General features: G+C 43.0%; 1 protein-coding gene across 1 annotated transcript in view; it reads left to right on the top strand.

Moving 5' to 3' along the window:
* Positions 1-1,239: 1,239 nt before the first annotated feature.
* The window catches only part of DNAAF9 (dynein axonemal assembly factor 9), a 1,049,036-nt gene continuing 1,023,972 nt past the window's right edge, over positions 1,240-26,303 (top strand). Inside the window, exon 1 of the mRNA XM_085642690.1 lies at positions 1,240-1,507. Coding sequence (XP_085498816.1) covers positions 1,434-1,507 — 74 coding nt within the window. The 5' untranslated portion in view covers positions 1,240-1,433. The remainder of the gene's footprint in view (positions 1,508-26,303) is intronic.

The following is a 26,303-nucleotide window of genomic DNA, read 5'->3' as shown; positions in this document are numbered from 1 at the left end:
GAAAAGCGAGAAACTGAAACTATCGCACTTTAGGACACTTTTTTTGCGTGACAATCTCAGGAATCACTGTAATGCAGAAAAATTACCGGAAATACATTATTCGAACGCGAAACGCATGGCACTTGCAGGGTTGTATGTATGTGTGACACAGTCTCAGTGTCTGTCCTCAGCTGTCTCGGCAGTAGCCACTGGGCATTTGCAGATTGACTCACTCACATCGTGACATCATGTGAGTTAATCTATGCGACGGGTGAATGAACTTGTTACATTGTAGCTAAAACTGCCTAAGCCAGTTCAGATTTAGCTGAGCCAGCCCCCAAGCCTGCTGCAAGCAGTGCAAACCACGCACTGGCAGCATATTTGTATTTATTTATTTATTTAATGCAGTTTTATATGGCGTGAACTTTACCCAAAGGTGTCAGAGCGCTTTACAAAAGAACCAGGTATTTTACAAAAGGTACACAAGATAGACTAAACACACTAACAAGTTACATATAAACAGTTGCAAAGATACAGATGATAGGCTGAGCACGCTGAGTTACATATATGCAGTTACAACGCTAACAAGTTGCATATTTATATTATAAAAAATAAAAGGTGTCAGCGTTATGTTAAAACAGGAGTGAAATACATATTTACAAAGTTGACCTCATGTGAATGCTAGATGGCCGTAAGGGTCAAGCAATGGGTTCAATTACTGTCTGAGGTGCATTTTGCAGTGCTTCGGCTTGATAGCTGAGCTGGCACTATAAATGCATGACTTCCCATTTCAGTGAAGGGATGTGGACCACCACACTGAAAAGGCGTTAGTCTAACGCCTGATGCGTGGTACATGGCAGGGCTGTGAAATTTTAGGCTTAAGAAATCGAGTCTCCCGCCTGAATCGGGTATATTGGCATGTATGCATTTGCGCCACATTTGGAGATGCATGGACGTGCGGTAGCATCCTATTTTCTCTACTAAAGTTGGCCCTGAATCTTAAAAGAGAGAAGGAACCGAAAGACTAAAAGTCTGTGTTCCCAATAGAAGATGGCGTCAAGCTTAACGCTGTTCTAGTCATTAAATAACCAGCATTTATTCCCAAATAAAGAAGCAGTTTGCCATTACAGAGGCACACCACTCCCCGATCAGACATGGCGCCGGTTAGCATTAATCAGGGTTCCATCCATCCGCTGTCAAGAGAAATTAAAATAGTCCGCTCAAAGATGGCGTCTGCTTCAGCGGGTGACGCACTACTGCCCAACCCCAAATGGCCCCCTCCCTCTGCGGGGCGGGGGCTAGGCGGAGGGAGGGCGGTTGGTTCCCCTCCGCCTGGGGATCAACAGGGACAGAGGGAAGGAGGGAGTGGAACGGAGAGGGACGCCTCATCTCCCAGGCATTCAGTGAGCAGCAGCGCTGCACGGACCAGCCCGTTCTCTCGCAGATCGCGCGCCATGGCTTTCCTTAGACCCCCTGTGGCCTTGCGCGGCCGCGCCCCCCCGCTGCAGCGCGTCTCGCCCTCTGTCAGGTGAGCTGCGGGATGCGCGCACCCGCTCCTGTCATTTCGAACCCAACGGTTTTTTTCTGGTCTGTGTCATTTGGTTGCCCTGGTGGCGAGCAGGGGGAGGGAGGGGCTGAAGCCGCGCCCGTGTGTCATAGAAACTCCTAATCACAACACACAATGGCAACGTGTCCTGGTGGTGGGCGTCCTGCGAGCATCCTTCTGATGATGCCCATGCCACCACCGTAGGACACGTGGAAATCCCCCCCCCCCCCCCTATCGCTGGCCCGTGGAAATCCGCACTGTCTCCCAATTGAAGGCGTGTATGGAAGATAATATAATCCTGTATCTAAAACGTGGCAATTATCGGGTTTTAGCTGGGACGACGTAACCCATGAGCTCATAATTATTATGTTTGTACCATTTGCGGGTTTTTTACATTTATAGTTTATAAAATATGTGAACGTGGTTGCTTATGTGTAATACAGAAGTACAGTTACACGTACAATATGCCATTGTTCATCACGTCCCTTAACAGATTCCTAATGGGGCCTAACGGCCGGGGTTGTTGATTTTGGAACAGAGAATCAACATCCTGTGATTCTGGGCGTATCAGCCAATCTCCCCTGCCAAAAATAAAAAAAAATTGACCTTGTGTACTGTAATTTTGGGGGTCATGTAAAGCGTTCTATTACCACTGGACCAAGTGCACGCTATGTAAAACTGTAACAAAAGAATAAAAAAAAAATACATTGAAATATCCTCAATCAAGTTTGTGTTGTAAATGTCACGCTCACTATTGCTTATCGTATAATTGTGAAGATATATTTTTTCTTCTCGTATCGTGATTCTATCGGAATGTTTGCGTAGTTGTCACAATAGCACCATCGCTGTGCATCAGTTCCAAGAGAAACACTTTTTCAGATTGCGATATAACTTTTATAACATGTCACAATTGTACATCATTGTTAAGGTTATACCAAATTCTTTTGTTGTGGTCTCTATCGCGATACTCTGTGGTTAGTTACTAAGAATCGGGATTGAAATGTTTGCTCTCTCTCGGAGCCACCACGGACTGCCTAATTTTCTCCATTAGAAGCCAGTGTGCCCTTTTACCCTCTATTTGCCAGTTCTTCTGCATAAGGCCCGATTCTGGCTTGACAATAAACAAATGCAGCTATTATTTCTTTGTCTTGGGGGGGAAAAGCTGTTGGCTATTTCTGAGGCAGTGTGTCTCTGTTTTAAAAATAGTTCTTCTGACTTCAGTTTGCTTTGTTTGACATTTAAGAATCCCGATGCTTTGTGCTGAGGTTGGTTTTGTTTCGGTTATTTCAGTTGAGTACTGTTTAATGCAAAGTACATTTGCACTCACTGTTGTAATTCCCACACTGCTTGTTTAACAACCATCACCTCCCTTTATTCTTGCACTTCTATACGTTTTATGTCGGAGTAAACTTATTCGACAACGTGAATTAACACTTATTGTTTAAATATGTTCCTTGTTGCGATTTCCTGCGTTCTACTTAGTGTTCCTAAAAGTAAATACGTTTTGTATTGGGTTATCTCTGTTTGTGATATTTACTTGTTGGTGTAACTGCACACCTACTGGCCAGTTGTCTTGTTGGCTGCTCTCATCTGCCGAAGGGCAGTAAATGATGACCTGTGCCCTTGAAAGTGACCTTACAGCTGTTTATTACGCTGATTCCAGTATTTTGAACCCGCTTTCGAGCTCGCTTGTAATGTGATTAAACATTGTGATTTATCATTGCCAAGCGATCTATTGATTGAAATGTGCTTTGTTGATGATAAGGTATCATGGTCCCCCAGCAGAGGATCTCCATACATTTCAAATGAGCTCTTTTGTGAGGTGTTACCCGCTGTGTCAGATCAGGTGACAATGCAGGACATGATACCACCTAAATGGACCTTGTGTTGCAGCCAGCATTGCAAAAATATGAACGTGTGTTTAGAGATTGTTACTGGTTTTCTTTCTGAGACAAAGGTTTAGTAATTATACCTTTTTAAGAGGATTTTAATTAGCTCACCTGCCTCAAGCATTGTGGATAGGCACAGAAAAATAGAAGGGCTTCTTCCCTTGACACGTCCATTAAGTGAATGCCGTGCACATGTGTATATTTGTTTTTTAGCACTTTTTTTCTTTTAAAGCTGTCCTGGACATGTTCCTTGTGCTTTGTTTTCATGTTACTACATTTTCTGTCTTTTTACTTATGTTTTATTTGTGTCACAGGATACAGTCAGTGATCACACTTCCCTGTTTAAAAACTGATGATAATAATGTGTATAATTGTGAAGAGAGTATTTTGCTCCCTAGTTTTGGATACTGAGGGTAAAATTATTTCTTAGGGAGTGAAAAGACAATTCTTATTAACTTAAGTATTTTTTTTTTTTTTCTTCAGTGGCTTAGTACTTGATATTTTTTATTTAAATCTATGGCTTATTATTGTTTCTATATTATTTGCTTATTTTTTTCGGTAGAACATAAAGTAGTTAAAAGATTTTGGGTTTTATCTTAAAGCCCCTCTCGTTTTCGAGAATGCAATAAATATAAAGTGAGGACACGAACCGCAACCAGACTGGGTTAACAGTGGGCACTTCAGGCACCGCACCTGGAGGCGCCGACAGTTGTTTCCTGCTTGCTTGCCTCCCCAAAGAGCTTGTAAGTGCAGGACCACTCCCGCAGTGTGGGACATAACCCGCAACCAGACCGGGCTGATAGCGGGGACTACAGCCCTTACCAGGCACCCCATCCAGGAGGCACTGACATTTGTTTTCCACTCGCATGCTGCCCCAAAGTGCTTGTCAGTGCAGTACCACTCCAGCAGTGTGGAAAGCGCATGGGCAAAGACTTCCTCAAGCTACGGGTAAGAGGAAATCAACAGCCTTAGGCGTGCCTAATGCACCAAACAAGGAGCGTTTAATAACTGGTACCATCACCAGCTTTTTGACAACCAATATGGGTGCTATCAATAAAGAAATTGAGCGTGTAGCGGAGAGACTGGATGTCAATAGGAAAGCACTAACCTCCGCTCTAATTTGAGATCCCACCTCTGAAAACAAACTTACAAATGCAACTCTGATGAATCCCCAGGGGGCAGCAACAGAGGGTAGTAGTCGGGTAGTGGACAAACCCAGCACATTTTTGGAGGGGTTTGGAAATTGTCGTGGAGAGTGAGCCATACAATCAGAGAGACCCTATTGGGTTACCCCGACTAAGAAGCAAAAAAGTACTACGCGACAGATAAGAGCAGGTCTCATGAAACCAACAGTGGCAACGAGGCACCCCAATAAGGTAGCAGTCAGTGCATCACTTGAGAAGGGCCCATTGGCCCCAGGGCCTCTCAAAGGGTTACCCCTGTATCAGACATTCATACAGGATGAGGATAAGGGTGACCCTATGATACTTTATCTAAAACCCATGGAGGATGAATTTGCTCAACCCAGTTGTCTCGGCTCTCAACAATATCGAACAGGCACTCAAATACTTTTTAGGGCAACTCCCAAAGATATTAGAGCAAGATAGAAATGTATGCCTAGAAAACTCACACTACACTTCAGTCACTACATTGCATTCCAACATGAGAAGAGACTCCCAAGGACAAATTAATAGGGTTGTACTTGAACAGCCATTTTATTGTAGTACGACCCGTACCATCCTTGCAATCGGAGGCTACCTTGATGTCATCTGACTATATATTCAGCAGGGAAGTCAACAAATCCTTTGTAATAACACCACCCACTATCTTACAGCAGCCCCTCGAGGTTAGCCCCTTTTGTGATCATATTAAAAAATGTGCCAGGACAAATTTTGCTTATCGCTTGGGAACTACAGCCGTAATCCCATATCTAAAGGCATTATCACGATACGGAGAGTCTCATGGTTAGGTACCAGGACCAGGCGGGAAGTAGGAGACTGCTATAAATTCCCATGAATGCCAACTGATTGTTTTTGTGCTGCATAGTCTATCCAGACTGGCCTGCACCAAATACACCATACAGGCAGTACCCCTTGGCTATTTTCATTGGCCCGATTTTGCTACATTGCTCAGTACGGCTCTAACAAGACCTCTCGTGAGCAGGACACTGTCCTGCCAACGTACAATCGCTTTTCTGTCTTAGCCGATGTTGACTGACTGGATCAGCTTAATTGTGTCAGGTTCTAGGAGATACAAGGTTGAGAGCCACTCACCTTGTAAGCCGGATACAGCGGGAGCGATGCTAGTAACCCCCTCCCCCTATGTGGTGTTGCCCGCCGACCCCTAACTGAAACGTCTAGCGTGAAACACCACCTCAAGGGGGAAAAGGAGCGGAAGGGACCCCGGGAAGGGGGACAGGAAAGAACTCTCGGGGGTGGGTTGAACGTCAGACGGGAACCGTGCTCCCTTGTAACCCTGGAAAGAGAGAACAGAGTGAGATAACTAGTCCAGTAAGAGAGTACCACCGCACAGGATAGATAACATAGAGCCCCTAGGACTAAAGCAGTACTCACAAGTCCAGCGTGGTGACCCAGGACGGTTTCAATGGTCTATGCCGCTCTCCAAGCCTTTCAAGCGGCCTCAAGCGCATAAGGATCGTGATCTGGTCGCTCTCCGAGCCTTTCAAGCGGCTCCAAGCGGGAAGGAAGAAGTTTGTTCAAGGCTGCGCTGGTCAGTTCCTGACGCACCTTGTAGAATCCGTCACTCTGGGGAGGAAAACAGGAAGGCCAATAAAAGGGTAATGGGAGTCGTGCCACTACCCCCTTAAGGCGAACGCGGCGTCCGGATAAGGCGTCCCTGCGTTCTGGCCCGTGAAGGTAGGGATGTGGGGGCTCCTAGGACAAGGGGTATTGATTAGACTAGGTGTAGTCTGGAGATTCCCAGTGTTGCGGCGAGGGTTAGGCTCTGATGCTTTTCCAGGTGTGCGGAGCGATGTAGCTCCGGGAAGGAGCCTCTGGGCTTCAAGAGCCCTAAGAAGTACTTCGGCGGGTAGGGAAGTGGCTGGGCGTCGGGGCACGTCTTCCCCCGTTGCGGCGCTCAGCTGATGGTAGGGACGAAGATGCGGTTGGTTCGCGGGACTATGAGAAACGCCAGCAGCGTTCCGGGCTCGTTAGGATTCAAAGTCTGATTGACAAGCGCCGGAGCGAAGGAAGGCGGGGCCTATATAGGTCCCGTGTTCGCGCCTTCCACTCGGCATGCTGGGAGGTGTAGTCCCACTCCTTGCGCGCGCTTCACTCGCGCCGCGCGGGAGGTCCGAGTCGTGACAAATTGTATGCAGAAGATTGAACATGGGTTCTGGCACAAAAATCTTCCTGTTCTAGCGGTGCACAGAGCCAAACGAAGCAACATTGACCCTGGCCATAAATCTGGCCTAGTTTTAATGTTAATGTGTCCAGAATTAAAGAGCTATCAAAGGATGCCCCAACCTGGATGCATTCCACTGATCCTAAACCCATCCATACTCCAACACGATCCTCCATCACTTTGGTACGCAATGAAGTGCAACTCTTTTATTCAACAGCAAGTACCAGATATTTCCCCAAGTCATGGCATAAATACAACACAACACAATTGTTGTTATTTTTTTTGGGAATATTGCTGTTTAAACTGATAGATGTTAACTGGGTTAATATGATAAATGAATATCTGATCATTTGTTTACATGAAACATGGTCACCTATAAACCAGCACATTAACGGTTTTATTCAGTGATGATGCCAGCTACACCAACTACACATGGTCACACCAATGGTGGTCTTTTAACCTTAATTAATGTTGCATTGCCTTGTAAAATAGTCACACTATTTTAGAATCCCCACATTTTCAGGTCATTTGTCCATCTTTCATATCACAACCACTAATAATCCTAATTAATTTCTACTATAGCAACTTTAACTGCAGAATCCAGCAATAGTGGACTCATTGGACTCTGCACAAAGCGATATAATAGGGAGGACAAAGGGAGATTTTGCTGTATATGGCAAGGGTATTTCAGTTTTTGACTGCCCCATTCCTAGTAGCTCTTTGTGCGGACCATGGGATAAAGATGCAGCTGACCATTAGCACTTAGAACGTAACCTACTTGGTGAGTTGCCAAATAGAATGATTGTGAGACAGAACCTTTTTCTGACGCTCGATCTGGCAGAGGAGGCAGTCACCAGCGAAGTGACTCTTACTGGCAGAGGCAGTGGTAGTCTTATTGACTTCATTGCCTTATTAAAAGAGATGGGGGGGGGGAGAAAGCGTCCTTTTTCACCATCCTCCACTGTGACATGAGTGACTATATAACCCCTTATTTTAAAGTTTTCATTGGGACCAATTACATCACCATATATGCTATCCCTTCAATTGAATACACAAAAAGGGGGATTTGCCCTAAGTAGGCAGACATTGACACAGGGGAAATGTGAGAATCTTGGTTGGAGTTATCATTAAAAATCTTATGGTATGTCTTGATGGCGAAACTAAACCAGTAGATATGCTAAAGACATACACTGAAATATGCAGATGTGCCTCAGAACTGCTAACGGCACCTCCAAAGCTTGCCATAGTGAGGATAAATAGGAGGTTTGATAGTTCATGCACAAAAGCACACAGCCTCTTAAAAAGTGCCCTGATAAAAGACACAGAGGGACCTTGACGAAGTGCAACATTGCAGAAACAATTACAAAGCCATGATCAGGGCACGAAAAGAAACAATAAGAAGGAAGGCATGGGAACAGTTAGTGAAGGCAGGCATGGGAGCAGTTAGTGAAGGCAAGTGTTACTAATGAGGCGTCCCTGCTCTGGAAAGTGGGTGAATTCATCCTATTTTGTAAGCGGGCATAATGTCAGTACTGAACCTTAAACACCAGCAGTTCTGCCAATGCATTGCCCAGTTGGAAAATGATAATGTGGATCGACTCAACTCCGCCCCCACCGTGGTATGGCTACGTCACGTAGCTACAATCTATACAGAAAATAAAGGGTGCTTTCAGGAGGCGAGCACAGAGGAACGCTAGTTGAGGTTGCAAATGATGATGAGCCTAGGTCAGAAACTGGTAGCAACGATCACGATGGCCCGCCGTTCAGAAGATAAGAAAAAAGATGATAAAAGAAGTGGTTCTGGGTCCCAACAGGCTTCCGGGAAGAATGTTAAGAGAAGACCCTGTATACTGGGGAGGAGTCCTATCCACCCTTTTTAGGTCGAGCCTAGCGCAGCACACATGCGCTGTTCTAGGATAGGGCCTCTTGGAGCTGACCAGCACTTTTCACAAGTTCATGCTTGTGGCTATTTTTCCTGCAATATTTTAATTGGCGTTTGCGTGCGTCTTTGTAAAAAGATAGCACGCAATTGGGTAAAGGCGGGCGCATGTCCCGCCTTTCCCAGCCAATGTAACCCACGGCTTGCGGTTACGCGCACAGGCACAATTTGTTTTAAATTATCATGCCCAGACGCGGGCGCGATAATTGAATACAGATTGCCTGGTGCTCGCTCTCGCGCGCACCTCTCGCGGGCTTATTCTTGCCTGCCTTCCCTCCCGTATTGTGCCTTTCACCTACTCCTCCCCGTTCACCAGTTGTGCCTTTTTGCACCACTCGCGGGCTTGTTTAGAGAATCTGGTCACCCTACTTGAATGCTGGTAAATGTGCAACAACTTTAACTTTGTTGATTTTGGCTCCCGAGTCATGCCTCATTCATTCCTCTTACATTTGTTGCTCTGGGATACCGGAATGCGCACACTATACTTTCTTCTGCCAAAGCTTTCTGGTTTTCATAGCTCTTCCCGAACAGCTGTAATGTTATATCCTGATGAGATTAAGTAAGTAAAGGGAGGATCCTATCTACCCTTTTTTATAATACTTGGAAACAAATATTTTCAAGGAAGATGTTTTTGTGCACATGGCGAAGTATGAATAAAGTCATTAAAAGGTTACTAAGTGCGATGATTCCTGTCAGAATAGGTGTTTCGTTGATGCCAGTACACCGAGCTTCCGATTGGAAAACATGAATATAGAAGGCAGTGAAATGGTGCATGGATGCAGCTTCTGTTTGCAGGCTGAACTGACCAGGGACAATGGCCCGGGTGCAGACGGGCTGAGGGAGGAATAGGGAAGGTGCGAGCATACGTAACTCTCTACATTTGTTTTCGGATGCCCAGCCACTCATTGAGAGTTTTACAAGATTTCATTAAAGCAAGCACGCCTAAGACTTCTTCAAAACTTAGCCTTGAAATCTCAGTGACAAAACGTGTTTCTCTGTTTTTTTCTATTTTTGAAAATGGAAATGGGGGAAAAAAAAAGCTTAGTGAGAGCTAACGAGGTTATGCTGAGGCATGCCCTGGGCTTTTTCGGTTCGCCCTAGCGTCAGTAGGCGACGGGCGTGCAAGAATGCACACAGCTGAGCTTGTGCAGGGTCTGCCGTCCCTCTCCTCAAAGGCAGGCGGCTGAGGACAGGTAGCTCAGAGCAGGCAGCCCGGACATGCCCGGCCAAGTCTGTGCCCAATCTGTGCAGTGACCCTACGGCCTACTGCGGTGCGATGCAAGCCCGGTCTTGTGCCAGGGTAGCCTACTCTCTGCCCCCCGCCTTGTCCTATGCAGATAGTTACTCCAGGCTGCCTGTCTCCTGTACTCAACATGAACATCAGCCGCAGCCGTGAAGGTATCATACCTGAAGGCGGATGGTATGTATCCATACAAAATGTATTTATCTAATGAGCCTGTAGGTGCCAACACGTGACTCTTTCGGTCACTTCAAGGCGCTACAGAAAACAATCCAAAGCCTCAACAAAAGTTGATATGTAAGACTGGCAACAAACCTAAAGGAACGTACTTTTAAAGTTTATCCTTATGTAGTGTATAATAATGAACAGTGCTGTCCTAAGAGCGAGTCACTAAGTGCGTCACTGATTTTACTTAATGACATGCTGATACTCACCTTTATATCTGTGCCGAAATTTGAGACTTCCATGCTATAGTCAGTTGACCCCAGAGTCACTCCCTCTCCGTGCCCCTCTACCCTGCAACAAAAACAAGCATTGGCATAGCCAATAGGTCTCGCCTTTGGGACCTTATAAGTGTTTAGCCATGCAATAGTTGATGTTGTTGCACCAAGGATATTGTGCTGCATAAATAAACACTTATAAGGTCCCAAAGGCGAGACCTATTGGCTATGCCAGTGCTTGTTACTGAATGTCGCCTGCAAACCAACGTTCCTGAATCATGGCGTGGCTCACTGCTACAACCTATATTCAAGAAAGGAGACAATACAGAACGATACAACTACAGATTGATTGCCCTACTGGACATTGAAGGGAAAGCTTATGTCAGCACCCTATTGGCAGAGTTGAATTGGTGGATTGAAGACAAAGAAATTATCCCCCCATGTCAAACATGGTTTTGCAAACGAGGGTCGACAATTGACAACATAGTGGCCGTATTTTACGTGAGCCAGCAAGCTAACATCAAAAAAACTGTTTTTGTCTGCTTTGTCGACTATACTGCGGCATTCAATGGGGTCTGTCAACATAAACTTTAGAATAAGCTAAGAAATCGGAATATCTGAGCAGGCCTCTTCAGTGCCATCATCTCCTTATACAGTAAAACTTGGATAAAAGTTAAATAAGCAGACAATACAATAACAAAAAAATGCTTTACAGACCGCGGTCTAAAACAGGGCTGACTTCTAGCCCCGACTCTCTTTAACTTGTACACAGCACATCTAGGGACGGCTCTTCAAAATGCCAACTTTGTCAGTCCCAAAATAGGCCTCAGTAAGTTAAAAATATTGCAGTACGCAGGCGACCTAGTAGTGATGGACCACACCTAAATCGTCCTCCAAAGGGGACTAAATGGTCTTAACATATACAACGAGACCAACCAACTGGTCATAAATCCACAAAAGACCAAAGTGATGATATTTGGGGGCTGCGCAAAAAAAGCACTACTTAAATGAAACGTGGGCAGTAAGACAATTTCAACCACAAAATTATATAACTATCTTGGAGTATGGCTTAGCGATACTGGGAAAGCCTCTTTACATGTACAAAAAATGAACTCCAAAGCGCAGTCGGCAATCTATTCTTTGTGCAACCTCCACAAAAAATTCCATAGTCCAACAACAGTCCCAATTGCATAGTTCAACAACCGTCCCAATAAGTAGAGTCAGAGTCTCTGATAAAGAAGACCCGGTCGACATCTGAAGAGGTTGTACAGTAGCAATGCAAACAAATAGGAAATAGATCTGCTCTCCAATTTTAACATCAATAGCAGTCCGTCATATTAAACATAGTGGTGCTTAGACACATGATGGCCGATATAGATGTCATTACTGCTTCACACTTCCGCCGTCTGATGGCTTCAAGATACAGAATTAGACGCTTATTTTTTTAATTGCTGCTAAAAGAATTCATTTTCTTCTTTTAAAACGAATAAGTACTTTTAAACAATTTTACTATGGCATTCGGTTAGAATTTTATTCATGTTTTCTATTTACAAATGTAAGAAATATTGCAAATGGTTTTAAGTAATTGTGCAATATTTTTTATCCTCGTTCATTCATTCATTCATTCAGTACTGATGTAACTATACAGTCCTCCATATTGGTGACGCTTTACCAAGGATTTTGAACCCAAAAACCTAGGAAGTGGACAATATCCCCACCCCATGGGAAGGTGACCAACTGACAGTCTCACTAAAAGAGGTCAATTTGGCAGTGATATGGTACTCTAGCAACAAAGCCGCAGGTCCGGATGGGGTCCCCATCAACCTTTTCAAAAACAACATAGATCTTTGGGCCCCAATTCTAACTAATGTACTGAATAGCACAATCGCCTGTGACCCACCCATGTCTTGTTCAAACACAGTCATCGTCCCGATTTAAAACAAGCATTGGCATAGCCAAAAGGTCTCGCCTTCGGGACCTTATAAGTGTTTAGCCATGCAACAGTTGCATAACTAAATACTTATAAGGTCCCAAAAGCGAGACCTATTGGCTATGCAAAGTGGCCCTGCGGCCGCGAAAGTGAAAGTGATCGCGATCGTGATCACGATCAAACATCAAAGCGGCCGCGAAAATGACAGTAATCGTGGTAAAGCGCGGGCGCGCGCACATGCACTGTAGCTCTAGGCTGGCCTGGTAGCACTTTTTGGAGCCCTCTCAATAAGTCTCGCCAGACCAGCCCATGCGCTGGGTCAGGCGAGACCTAAAAACAACAAAAAAAAAAGAGGATAGAAGGGACCCATGTTGCTATCGCCCGATATCACTTTTTGACTCAACGGCAAAAGTGATTGGCAGGAATACTGCTGGACCTCTTAGAGACCTGAGCAGCGGAGAAGAGTGTTTTAGCACCAGCATAATACGGGCTCAGAAGAGGGTAGGGAACCATAGACCAATGCCTGATCCACCATCTCATAATTAGCAGGTATGTTCACATTAAAGGCGAGTGCTTATACCTCGCTTTCGTGGACCTCGGCTTAGTATTTGATGATGTCAACAGAGGTAGACGATGGATGTAGATGCTGGTTATGTGTGGTGAACCAAGGATTGTATACATTCTGTCTAAGCTACACGAGGATGTAGTGGGCAGTGTTAAATATGGGCCCAAAGGAGAATGCACAACCCCCATTAAGATCAGGAGGGGCGTAAGAAAAGGCTGTATACTAGCCCCTGTTCAGCCTCTATATTAATGACCTGCAAACATTCTTGCTAGGGGTAGAGACCGATTATTTCCCCCTCCCCCTCCCCCCCACCCCAAGGGCCGGAACCGGATGTTTGCCAGTCCTCATGTATGCTGCATGCTATGTCCTTATGTCCAGAACAGAGGTTAGTTTACAGAGGTTGCTGGACAGATATGTGGAGAATATGGACAGCCTGGTGTCACAAATAAACAAGACCAAATACTTAATAATGATATGCGGATGACCCAAGAGCCCTAGAGGTAATAATTAATATATAGAAAGCCAGATGCATCTCGGGTGCCTGTTTTGGAGCTGGTATCTGGGGCCTCTTCGAACTAGTACAGCTACAGGTTGGCAAAAATATTTTTTTGCATAAACACCGACGACTACCTGGGAGCGTGCCTCACACTATATGCCATTAAGAGTTAGCTCTAAAACATCTGGGGGACACTATCAAGATAGCCCGATACTGTTTTGGATATCAATTTGGAGTCGATCTGAAGCAATACTCAATCAAGCGGTGAGCAGAGATTGCTTGAATTTAGACAAAGCGTGTAACATCCTGTTGCTACAGAATATGAAGACCTAATTGTATGCAATTGGACGTCACTATATTTTTGATAAGCCACATAATCTAGAAATGCGCTCCAAAGTAAGTGTCAAAAATGAACTGTTGACCCTTATTTTAAGTGAAAGAGATGAGTTGGAGTGCGGATAAAGTATGGTGGGGGCTTATGCATCATTAATAATGACTAGCCGTATGGAACCATACGTATATATTATTCCCAGCACATGGAGATATGGGAAAATTTCGTCTTAACATGGCCCATCTGTTGATTTCATAACTATCACAGGCATATTGCGATAAAGATCTCATGGTTTGCCCATGTGACCCCATATTCACTCATTCACAGTTGCACTTTGTTTTCTTTTATGACCTATTAGGGTCCCTTGTAAAAACATTTTAGTCCCACTGCTCAGAAATCTTAATATTATATCTTGTAGATCAGCTTTGCTTTAACTGCAACTAATACAAACGGAAATTGTATGCCACACAGTATACAGATTGATTGTAGCCTCCATAAGGCTGCCCAAAGTGGTCTGAAAATAAGTGCACGGTAACTAATGCACTTTATTCCATTGCTATAATGTTGCTACTCCGGTTGCGCTAGGGCCTTTGGCAGTGTATTCCAAGATAACGTTTTTCACACCTGGTCTATTAGTGATTGTAAACGCTGCAGAATTTGAAGATGGGTTGACGATTTGATTTTCATGTGCAGACATGTTTTATCCTTTTATTCACCATGGTCCGTTATTAATTGTACTGTAACCATGGCACTTTATATTGTGTTGCTACTCTTCAGCTATTTTGCTGTGCCAGGCTCCTGCAAGCGCTCATGCCTAGTTTGAGAGATCGTAAATGCTGTGGATTTTGAACATGGGTTGACAAACTGATCCTTAATGTGTAGATAGGTTTTTTTAGTCCCTACCATGTAGATTTTGCAGACTAGTTTTGCTTTATCTGCCTCTGTAAGGCTGCGCGAAGTGGTCAAAAATAACTCTACAGCTACGAATGAACTCTATTCCATAGCTGCCATTTTGATACTGCCGCTGCGCCAGGCCTTGGCAGTGTATTCTAAAAGAAAGTTTTTCACACCTGGTCTATTAGTGATTGTAAATGCTGGGGAACTTGAATACGGATAGATGACTTGATTTTTATGTGAAGATATGCATTCTCTTCTTATTTATTATAGTCTGATATTAATTGCACTGTAACCAATTAATATGATATATTGCTGCTACTATTTTGCTATTGTGCCGTGCAAGGCCCCCTAAAGTGACCATACCTGGCTTTATATGTTATAAGTGGTTTTAAATGTCGTGGGATTTTTGAATATGGGTTGATGTACTAATCCTTAATGTTTAGATTCTGCAGACCAGATTTGCCATATCTGCAATTAGTATAAATAGGAATTGTTATATAGCATATAGGCTTATTGCACCTACTGTAAAAGCTGTGCAAACAGGCTGGAAACAATTGCATTACAACTAATGCACTTAACACTTTCGCTATTATCATTTTGCCATTCCCGTTATGCCAGGTTCTGGCAATGTCTTATAAAAGAGTGTGCTTAAATCTTGATATATTAACAATTGTAATGCATGTGGTACCTGAATATGGATATTGGTTAACAGATTTTCCTTTTAACATGCAGAAATGCTCTTTTATGTAATGATTGGAAGTGATTTTATATTGTATATAATGAATTCTATTGTGTACTTTTATGGTTTGTCAAACCGAATAAAGATCTCTATCTATCTATCTATCTAGCTATCGCTACCTCTTCTTTCAGTTTACTACAGATGTTATTGTTATCTTATATATAATGTGGGATGTAAGTGGAAGCTAGAGTGCAGATCTGTGTATCCGTAACTCATTCTTTTTCTCAGTTTGGAAGTATTTATCAGATTGCAGGCAGCAAATCACGGTAGTACACAATTTATCTTGGGCCCTTCTTTTTATTTCATTCTCACTCGGTGCTTCTGCAATACTGACCTTTGATCCACAAGTGTTTCCATGGGGAGGAAAGATCTTGTGATGGACCACAAAGCCAAATACAAGTAAGCCTTGTTGTGTTTCACATTGAAACACTTTGTTCAAGCCTCATGTTTTAAGCGGCATGTTGAAGAAAAAATGCGAAACCTTATTGTACGTTTTGGTAACGTGTTAACGTTAATCAGCATTTTTTGTGTGCCCCCCCCCATTGTATATAGTCACATAAATATAGACTGTCTAGTGGGCTGCATACTTCTATAATCAGAAGTTTTGTAGAGTGCTATGTGTAGTATTGGCATACTTCAGACTGCTGCGGATGGTATAGAAAAGTCATTAGCAAAAGAAAGTAAAGGAAGATGGAGTGTGACAGACTGGCCTAGTAACTGTATCCATGGATCTTCAATTCACAATCCCTGATGAGCATACCCTTCAGTTGAGAGGAACTCTAAAGCCATCAGTTTTTCAGAAGATTTCTAAAATAATTAGGATTGGTTTGAAATTTAGATTAAGATTGAGAACGTTGTCCTTGATTTTTCAGAGATATGTTAGCATATTTTGTCCTCTTGAAAGATCTCTAGTTGATCAGGTGTTTACATACTGAATAGAAGGTTTTGGTAGATCCGTAATAGAGTGCCCATTTCTATAGGTATTTTGGGACTTTGCTGCAATAAGCTTTGTATTAATTGCAGATAACAATAATTTTATATTTGATTTTTGCATCAACTGGAGCCACTGCAATGCTATAAGGGTGGGTTTTATGTGGTATTGCAGAAGTTTAGACACATTCTAAATTCCTGGTTGTGTACCATTATACAAACATATGGGATAGCTTGGGTTTTGGAGATGATGGCTTCCTGCATGGTTGTTGCCCATGCCTGTCTCTGTAAATTGGTTATATAAGCAGGTTTGTAGCGGCACATGTAATGGCAAATCGGCTTCCAGAATGCTGAGGTATAGCCATCTGGTCCACCCACAGGATTTCCCTTAAGGCAATATGGCAATTCCGGCGATAACTTCTCTTATAGCTATGCCCTTTTCTAGTGTGGTGGACAGCTGGTCCGTAAATTTTGGAGTATGGATCGGATCAAGTTAAAAGATGAGGTTGTGTTTCGATAGAGGGTCAAAGGATATATAAAATTGTGTAGAATTGTTAAGAGGCATCAGCAATCCCATCACTTTCATATGTTGTTTTCCCCTTGGTAGTTGGTGATTCAATCCATAATACCGTCTCGGCTTTCTGGACTACAGTTTACCAGCTTTCTTCCCTTCTTTGTTGTAGGGCTGCCAAAGATGCAGTAAAGCACACGCTACGCTTTCCATGTGTAGGGCCTTCAACTGTTGAGTTTGCATGGCTGATGGCATGTTTTTGGGCGACTCAGTGAGTTTGTGTTGTGCCTCCAGTTTCTTTACTCTGCCCTCCAGTTCTAGCTTTGTATCTTGCCTTTCAGTATTATTTTTGTCTGCAAGTGAAATGCCCCCGCCCTCACATTTATGACTACCTCAGTGGTATCTTACTCAGTCGCATCAGGGTGTATCAAACCATCATTCTCCTGTAGAAAGTTGGAGTGACTCTCCGTATTGTTCCGAGCTTGGTTTCACTTTTCAGGAGATTATCATTTGATCACCATGTTCGATTGTGTGCAGGAGTGTGGAGGTTCTATAGTGTGATCTGATAGAATCAAGACCGGATGTCTGTGACGTGTTTTGAACTGTATTTGTGAGGTGCCCATGAAGAAATCAAGCCAGGATAGATTTGATGTGAGCCGAAATAGTATGTGTATTTCCGTAAGAGGGGATGACTAGTTCTCCAGACATCAGACAATGCTAGTTTCCTCGCCCACTCCAGCCCCGCTTTGGCTAGAGCTCCTGATTGACTCAACTGCTGAGCAGATTGCTCTAGAATGGATGCCATTACTACATTTAAGTTGCCTCCCACCAGCACCTCCGAATCAGAGAAGGTCATAATTTTTTGATAGGGCTGCTATCACGAATCTTTCTTGGTTGCCATTAGGGGCATAGAGAGTTCATTGTAAAAGTATGGGTCACCAATGAGATCCTCACAGCCAGCATATGACCTGGGAGTTTGACATGGGTGTTTAAAACCTTCCCTTTAAATGCGTTATCCAACCATGAGGAACTGTTGGGAAAACCCACGTAATCTAAGTCACCCAAGTCTCGTTTTATAAGGTGGTTCTCTTGTCCCGAACAGTATTATCACTTTTTAGGTCTCGCCTGACCCAGCGCATGCGCTGGTCTGGCGAGACTTATTGAGAGGGCTCCAAAAAGTGCTACCAGGCCAGCCTAGAGCTACAGTGCATGTGCGATGGCGCGCGCGCCGCGCTTTACCGCGATGTTTGATCGGGATCACTTTCACGGCTGCTTTGCATAGCCAATAGGTCTCGCTTTTGAGACCTTATAAGTATTTAGTTATGCAACTGTTGCATAGCTAAACACTTATAAGGTCCCAAAGGCTAGACCTATTGGCTATGCCAATGCTTGTTTTGGTTGCATATCGGAGCAGTTGTCTTCTTTGTACAGTGATCGGTGACACATCTTGGTACAACCAGCTGTTTATTCCTGCAAATGTAATCGGCTCTGCTCTATGCGCCACTTTCTTCATGGCCTCCTTCTGGCGAAAGTAGTGCACACATGTCAGGATGTCTGGCCGGCTGTCCCTGGGGTCCGCTAAGAAGCCCATGCTGTGTGTTCTGTCTAACTGAATATCCCCTTTATCGAGCCGTGGGTGTAGGTTGTGAAACAGTTGCTTTGTGTTTTTTTTCAATAGCCCCATTTTCCAAATCCTGTGGTCCTCCCCTGATTTGTATACTGGACCTACAAGATCTGTTCCCATGGTCCTCAAGATGTTCCTGGAGTTCAATATCATGGCCCTTTCGTTCTTGTACTTCTCTCTGGAATTCTTCCCTTGGTTGTAATATGTGCATGAGAAGTTGTCATCTGGAAAGTTGTGGAATTGGGGAAGTATGCAAATACTAAAAACACAGAAATGTCAAAAGATATAGAGGTTTGAAAACCTGGCTGGTAAGATCCAGACGAAATATACTTGAATGAATTGCAGCGTCGGGCAACTGTGATGCAGTAACCTAATAGGAAATATTCAGTTCTTAGTAATTGATTTAATCTCAAAGAGCCTTCTGATGGTTACACTGCTCAACTAATTAGGCACAAGTAGTTAAAATGATTCAATGTTTAGTTCAACTACAGCACTAAATACAGCTAAGAGGGTCGCTAGCAGAGATAGTAAAGTAATAACTCTGTGTAACTTTATTAGCAAAACCACATTCAGAGAAGTTATTATATTGTTTGTACCACATGTACTAAATTTCTTTTACTTCTTCGTGACACTTGGAAAACCGAAGATAAACGTGAGAAGAGGCAATGTATGTGAAATGAAATGCTATTTCTGTAGACCTCACAGTTGTGGCGGCTGGGCGTTTTCTAGTTCTGCCATAAGCTCTTTGTGACTGAGGCCTTCTGCCACCAGAAAATGATCTGTTTGAAAGAGCCAGAGTAACTATACTGTGCCCTTACGTGACCATTTTTGTTTATCGCTTTTATGGTGTGGCAATAGGCCAGCACCCCGGAAAGGCTTCTGTATAAATCTGCATGCAAACCTGAGAAAGTAGAGAGAAGAGATTGAGTGTTTAAAATGTAATAAATTACGTGAAGAGCTCAATATTATATTTTGCCTACAAAAACGTGACTGAGAAGGAAGGGTAGCTCTATGAGAAAATCTAAACACACAGAATGTATGTCTTACTAAACATCAGCAATGCCAGTACAATGTGTAATACCCCCTAAAAAGTGCTGCAGTGTTTCCTTTACTAGGTAGCTTCATTCCTTGGTACTCCGTGAGCAGTTGGAGGTTGTCTTTAGATGTTCTTCACATTGCTTTATTGGAGAGTTGATTGGGGCCTTATCATTGGGTTGCATTCATTTTATTGTTATGCTATTTCCCAGTGAGAATGTCCTCGTGGTATAATTTAAGCATAGGCCATCTCATTGTTTCTCATTACATTGTAAGAAAAATAGTGAAAAAATATAATAATATATGGATAATATTTTTTTTAGTATAGGCCTGGGATAAAAGGTTTAGGTGCGATGGCTGAAGGATTTTAAGGATGCTAAGTAATAGGTTTAAGGGTAAAGGGATTGAGGGTGAATGATTTAGCAGTTAAGTATGAAGATTGAAGGGGTTAGGAGCAAAGGAATTAAACGTGAAAGTTTTAGAGCTAATGGTTTAGTGGTAAAGGGTTTAGGGAGAATGATTGAAGTGTGAAGGGTTTATAGAAGAAGATGTAAAAGTTTAAGGGTGATGGCTTAAAGGGTGAAGGGCGAAGGATTTAGTAGTGAAGGATTGGTAGTTTGAGTGAAGTGCTATGGTTTCAGGGGTGAGGGGTACATGATTGAATGGTTTAAGGAGTTTGGTAAAGGTAACATAATTAAAACAAGCTTTGGTATAGCCAACAAGTCTCACTTTTCTAACATATCAGGCCTCGAAAAATCTACTCACAACTCGCTATGGCAAGGCAGATTTTATCAGGTCGAGCTGTTTTTAGGACCTACTCTGGCAAGTGAACTTGAGCTGCAAAGGAACAAGTGTTCTGTTCATTCAGAATGTGAATGAGCAATGAAGATGTCTTTAAATCTTGTTTTTTCCTTGACATATTTGCTGTCTGTTCAAGGACAGATGTCAAATGTCAGTTTGTCTTTTTACGTATTGCTGCTTATCTTATCCTGGAAAATGGTGTTTACTTTTATTCCTCTTGCTACAGTTGCAAGATTTTGTAAAGTGAGCTGTTCGACAGTTGTGAAGCAAGACTGTAGAATGTCAGTTTTTGTTTTCTAACACACAACATTTAAATAAGGGCAAAACGAATCAGAGCACATTCTTTGGTGATGTGCGAAGGACAAATATTTACAGAAACTCAATTTCCTAACATTGTTTGTATACTATATTGTTTTACCAGTAAAACTTCAACTCACTTGGAAATTCTGTGGCTATTTCTATGGAAAAGGTGCTGATTTCAAATGTGTGCTACAACTTGCTGCTTTAGCTACATATTTATTAAAGGTGATAGTTTTTAAACATGATTTTAGAAGTATTTTCTAGGAGTACTATTTCTTGTCCTACTTCTGTAAATTCTTGAAAATTCAGGAAAGCTGTATAGCTGCACTTAATGGAAGGACATATACCATGGGTGCACTTTTGAGACTTTCTTTAATAATTGGGCCCTTAATTTGGTCTGCCTCTTTGTCTCTGTATCGTCTGGCTTCACTGTGAGTGACAGCATTCTGCTCTTTCACAAGGAGCATATCAGCACACAAAGTAATTTTGTTCAGCGCCAGTAACTGTGGCAGTGTGTGCTTTTAGAGACCAAAACCAACTTTTGCTTTTACCAATGTGTGTTATAATGGTGAGGGTCCGACATCTCCCACACCAATAAGGTTTTACAAAAACCATGCCAAAACAAGTCACACATTGACCAAACTAAAAAGCTGACCACCAATTTCAGACTTACTGGCTTTGCCAATGCTTGTTTGTTTTTGTTTCCCATAATCTTATTGAAACTGGTTACACTGATTTTCCATTATGAATATTTTTGGGAAATACTAGCATGCATCTACACGTTACTAAATGATGTAAAGAAATGGTACCTAAAAGTTTACAGTGGTTAAGCAAAATGGTTTTTTTTTTTCCTTCTTTCATTTTTGTATGAACATTTTATTTTGAAAGCAAAACATCATCAATCTTGCTTTCAAGCTCCTGCAAATACTTGCATCAAATCAGAGAGCATTCTAGGAGTATTATACATAGTCTTATATCGCTCAACTTTGAAAACGTGTGTACACATTTTTATACTGAAACCACTGTCAGTAGTGCAGTCAGAGCTTACAACATTTACTTAAAGCGCTCAACCTAATAATAAAGGCTTTCAATTAATGACCCATGGATACAAGTTTGAACAGAATTAACGTATGGAGAAAAATATTACCTTGACTGCAGACTGTGCCCTTCCCATAATGTGGTACTGCAAACTGGCAGCTAAAGGGTTTATGCTACAGGGGGTTGGGCCTACTTGTCCCAAGGAAAAAATACACATGAAAACTTGTTGCCCTTGACACCAAACAATATGTCCTGGGCGTTAGACTATAGGAATGCCACATCCCTGGGTCAAGAGCATTACAGTTAAGTCGAGTAGAGTATCTAGACCTGCAGGTCTGGTAACATTTTTATGATTTTTTGAGACCTGAATATTGAATGTGGCAATTGTTTTGCTGATACAAGGCAGCAATTACAAAAATATATAAAAAGGAATGGAAAAGTAGCTCTGTGACTTGTATGCGCATGGCAGCAAAATGTGGTGAAATATTCATGCATATGTGACATGACATAGTCACCGTTTTATTTATGTTTGTTTATTTACTGTTCCAGGATGGTGGAAACCACTTGGAAAGGGAATTAAAAAAATAATTTAAAGAAGCATTGAAGTGTTGTGCAAAAACGCAGCAGTTTAGCAGAAAATGGTAGCTGTTGCCCCCCCCCCCCGAATATTGGTGTATAGTTGTTTATTTTAGCACCACGTTAGGAGTGGTGGGGAGCAACAGATTTAGCTGGTGGAGGAGAATTCAGTGACGGGGTGTGGGCAGAGAAGTGGGCAGTAGAGCAATGGAGGTGCTTGAGGCGGGCGAGAATGAAACGAATAGGAGTGGTGGGGAGCAACAGATTAGCTGGTGGAGGAGAATTCAGTGACGGGGGAGTGGGCAGAGAAGTGGGCAGTAGAGCAATGGAGTTGCTTGAGGCGGGCGAGAATGAAACGAATAGCAAAAAAAGACAGGGTGGGGAAAAAATGAACAAAGTGATAGTTGGGAGAGGAGGGCTCAACACGGAGCGTGCTGAGCAGTATTTGAGGGAAAAGCTGCAAAAAGGAGGGAGCAAGAAAACGCATGCTTTCTCATGGAGTCTTGAAACGAAAAACAACAAGCATTACAAATGCAATAGGTCTCGCCTTTCATTAAGTTAAAGCCATTTGCTTTGCAATACAATACCATTAGCAAAGCAAATGGCTTGAACTTAATAAAAGGCGAGACCTATTGCATTTTCAATGCTTGTTATTCAAAAGCAGGCAGGGTGTGCATATAAGTACAGTGAACATGTCATGGAGAGAGTCGCCCTACAAATAAGCGCGAGTTAAGCAACTTGATAGATAATTCTGCACTTGTCATCCCGTTAATATTACAAAGAGTGGCTAGAAGACCAATGCACAGAGCTAGTATGACTGTTTCTTGTTGCTTGGCATCAAAGAGGGGGCAATGCGTGGGTGGGGCTTAACCCAGCTAAACCACCCGCAAAAACAGTCGATTCAATTGATGTGTTGCAAGCTCTACTGCGCGTGTCTGCTTTCCGTGCTCCGAGCAGTGGCTACGTTGGATCAGGCAATTTTGTCTCCAACTACTCTTCCCTTCGAACTATGTAATGCAATGGAGCTACTTGCCTGATCGCGACATGGCCATCGCTGTGACTTACTGTAACTGCTCATGCGCGATTTGGCGCAGAAAAAGTCCTAAATGAGGTGTTAGAGTGGCATGTGGCCTCCAGTTTTAATCCTGTTTCTCAACGGAGGTCGCGCGTCTTCTGGGCATGCGTAGTGGTGCTTGCTATCTATTTTTCCAGACCCTCTAGCGGGGCTGCCGCAGCCTCCCAGTCTTCTTGTGGTTTTTAGCACGCCCCCTGGTGGCGCTCGCCCGCACCTGTGCGAAAACAACTATGTGCAGGTGAGGGGAAAACGCATGTGTTGTAAAATGCAGATTTTCCACAGTTTCAATGGGTAGAAAATCATGATTTTAATGAAGGCACGGAAGCTATTATTATGCATAAGTACCTTTATTGCTCCCCAAACACAGCAGCAACAAATACTAGAATTTAGAATACATGTAACTTCTAGAACGTTTAACATGCTTATACTCAGAACTGGCAGCCATCTTCCTCTTTTAGGTGCTGCGAACAAAACAGAGTCTCTCTTAAAAACAAAGATCCATCAGTCAAGCTCCAAACGATGCAGAATCCTCCATAAACTGCCCCAAACAAGCGATTCTTCTTCTTTATCCTGCATAATAAAAACAAATAATTAATAAACTGGGCGGGAACAGAGGTGGGATAATATTAGCCTCCGTGCCTTTATTAAAATTATGATTTTCTACCCATTGAAACTGTGGAAAATCTGCATTTTATATCAAGGCCCGGAGGCCAATATTATGCATGTTCAAAGTTCATCCAAAACCCTATTTAAAACATTCTACACTGGCTTAAAATAAAACCTCTTAAACATTGACTCATTAGACCAGTCTACCGGTTTCATTATACCACCTAGACTAAAACCTCTCATAAAAGCTTTACTTGCAACAACCCCTCTTAACAGAATGAGCCCCAAAAAGATTCACATCCACACCTGTCTTTAACATCACTTCCCTTACCCACCTAGCCAGCGTAGGAGTTGACACAGCCTTAAAAGGCTTCCTATAAGAAATCAAAAGCTGAGAACAACCTCCTTGCCTCAAACCAACAGTCCTTTTTTCATATTCTCTAAGACAATGAACCACACACAAATTATCATGCCCCTCCAAATGAGGATAGAAAATTGTCCTAGACATAGTCTTTGTCCTTCTCCTTAACTCGAAGCACACTCCTTCCGGCTGATAACACCTTGAATCCATCTCTAATGCCCTAATATCAGAAACTCTTCTAAAAGAAACCAAACAGAGAAGCATAGCCAACTTCCATGACAAAAACATAAGCTCCAAAGACGTATTAACACCCCAACTATCCACTTCTTTGAGAACCACTGAAACATCCCAAAGCACACCATACTTAGCCTTTGGAGGCAAAGTCACTTTAACACTCTTAACCAACCTTTTAACTAACACATGTTGCCCCACTGGCAGACCACTCACCAAAACATGACCTGCTGAAATTGCAGATCGGTTTATGTTCACAGTATTGTATGCCAAGCCACTCTTATCCAACTCCGATAAATTATTAAAGCATCTATCCCCTTTGCCTCTGGATCTGGTCTCCAACTGTAAAAGTCCTTCAGCTGACCAGTCTGTCCGCAAATAGATCTACCTGCAGCGGACCCCATCTCTGCTGTAACCTCATAAAAACCTCTCTGTTTAACCTCCAATTGCTCACGTCCTTGAGATACCTCGAATACCAATCCGCTTCTACGTTGCTCAACCCCAGAATATACTGAGCCTGAACAACAATCTCCTTCTCCAAGCAAAACTTCCAAAATTCCTTCGCAAAATCCACTAAACCCCTCGATCTCTGGCCCCCCAACTTGTTCACATATCTTACTGCTGACAAATTGTCCATCTTCAACAGAACACAACATTTCACCTGATCCCTGAGAAAACTCCTTCCTGCAAAAGACCCTGCCAGAAGCTCCAGACAGTTTATATGCATCTCTCTCTCCTCCTTTGACCATTGCCCCCCTGTTGACACCATGCCACACCGTGCTGCCCAACCGTGTAAATTTGCATCCGATTCTATTTCCATTTCTGGTACCTCTCCAAATATCGCCCAGCCATTCCAGGCTTCCAGATTCATCAACCACCAATTCAACTCTTCTTTCGATTCCTGGTTCAATATAATCTTCTGAGAATACTTCGCCCCTCTTCTCAAATGATTACCCTTCAACCTCTGCAACGCTCTGTAATGAAGAGGAGCTGGAAAGATCGCTTGAATTGATGCCGATAACAGACCCAGCAACCGAACTAATTGTCTCCATGTAATCCATTTTGCGTTCCTCACTCTCTTTACTTCCTTTCTGATTTTCCTCACCATCTGCAATTTCAATACACATTCCAACGTCTGTATCTGAAAACCTAAAAACTGTATCTACTTCTGAGGCACCACACATGATTTCTCTTTGTTCACCACAAAACCTAAATCCTCCAGCATCCTTACTGCAAACTCTGTTTGTTCCCTTGCTAATTCCTTCTCTTCCGCCATGATCAACACATCGTCCAGATAGACAATCAAGCGTATCCCCCTTGACCTCAACCAAGCTGCCACCGGCCTCATTACTTTGGTAAAGCACCACGGGGCCGAAGTCAACCCAAACGGGAGACTCCTGAACCTCCAATACTTTCCTTTCCACCTGAACTGAAGATAATCTCTCTGCTCTTCGCACATTGGAATAGTCAAATAGGCATCCTTCAAATCCAATCTTGTCAACCAATCCTTAAGAGATCCCTCAACTTATGGATGCCCTCCATCTTGAAATGATTATAAATAACCCAATTGTTCAACTCTCTCAGATTGATTACCGGTCGCATACCTTTTTCCTTCTTTTCCACTAAAAAAACATTGCTTATGAAACCTCCTTTCACTTTCCCTTCCGATTTTATTGCCCCTTTTGCCTCCAATGCCTCTATTTCTTTCGTTACCATGTTCTCCATCTCCTCTGAGAACCTCAGAATATTCGGTGGTCTCTCTTGCACTGGAGTCTGTAAGAAATCTATTCTGTAACCTGACACTGTTTCCAAAACCCAGGGATCTTGTGTAATCTCTTTCCATCTCGAAACAAAATGGGCT

Source organism: Triturus cristatus, chromosome 2_2, assembly GCF_964204655.1.
Source record: "Triturus cristatus chromosome 2_2, aTriCri1.1, whole genome shotgun sequence".
Lineage (NCBI taxonomy): Eukaryota > Metazoa > Chordata > Amphibia > Caudata > Salamandridae > Triturus > Triturus cristatus.
The sequence above is the reverse complement of the archived record's forward strand: the minus strand, read 5'-3'. Positions and strand labels throughout refer to the sequence as shown.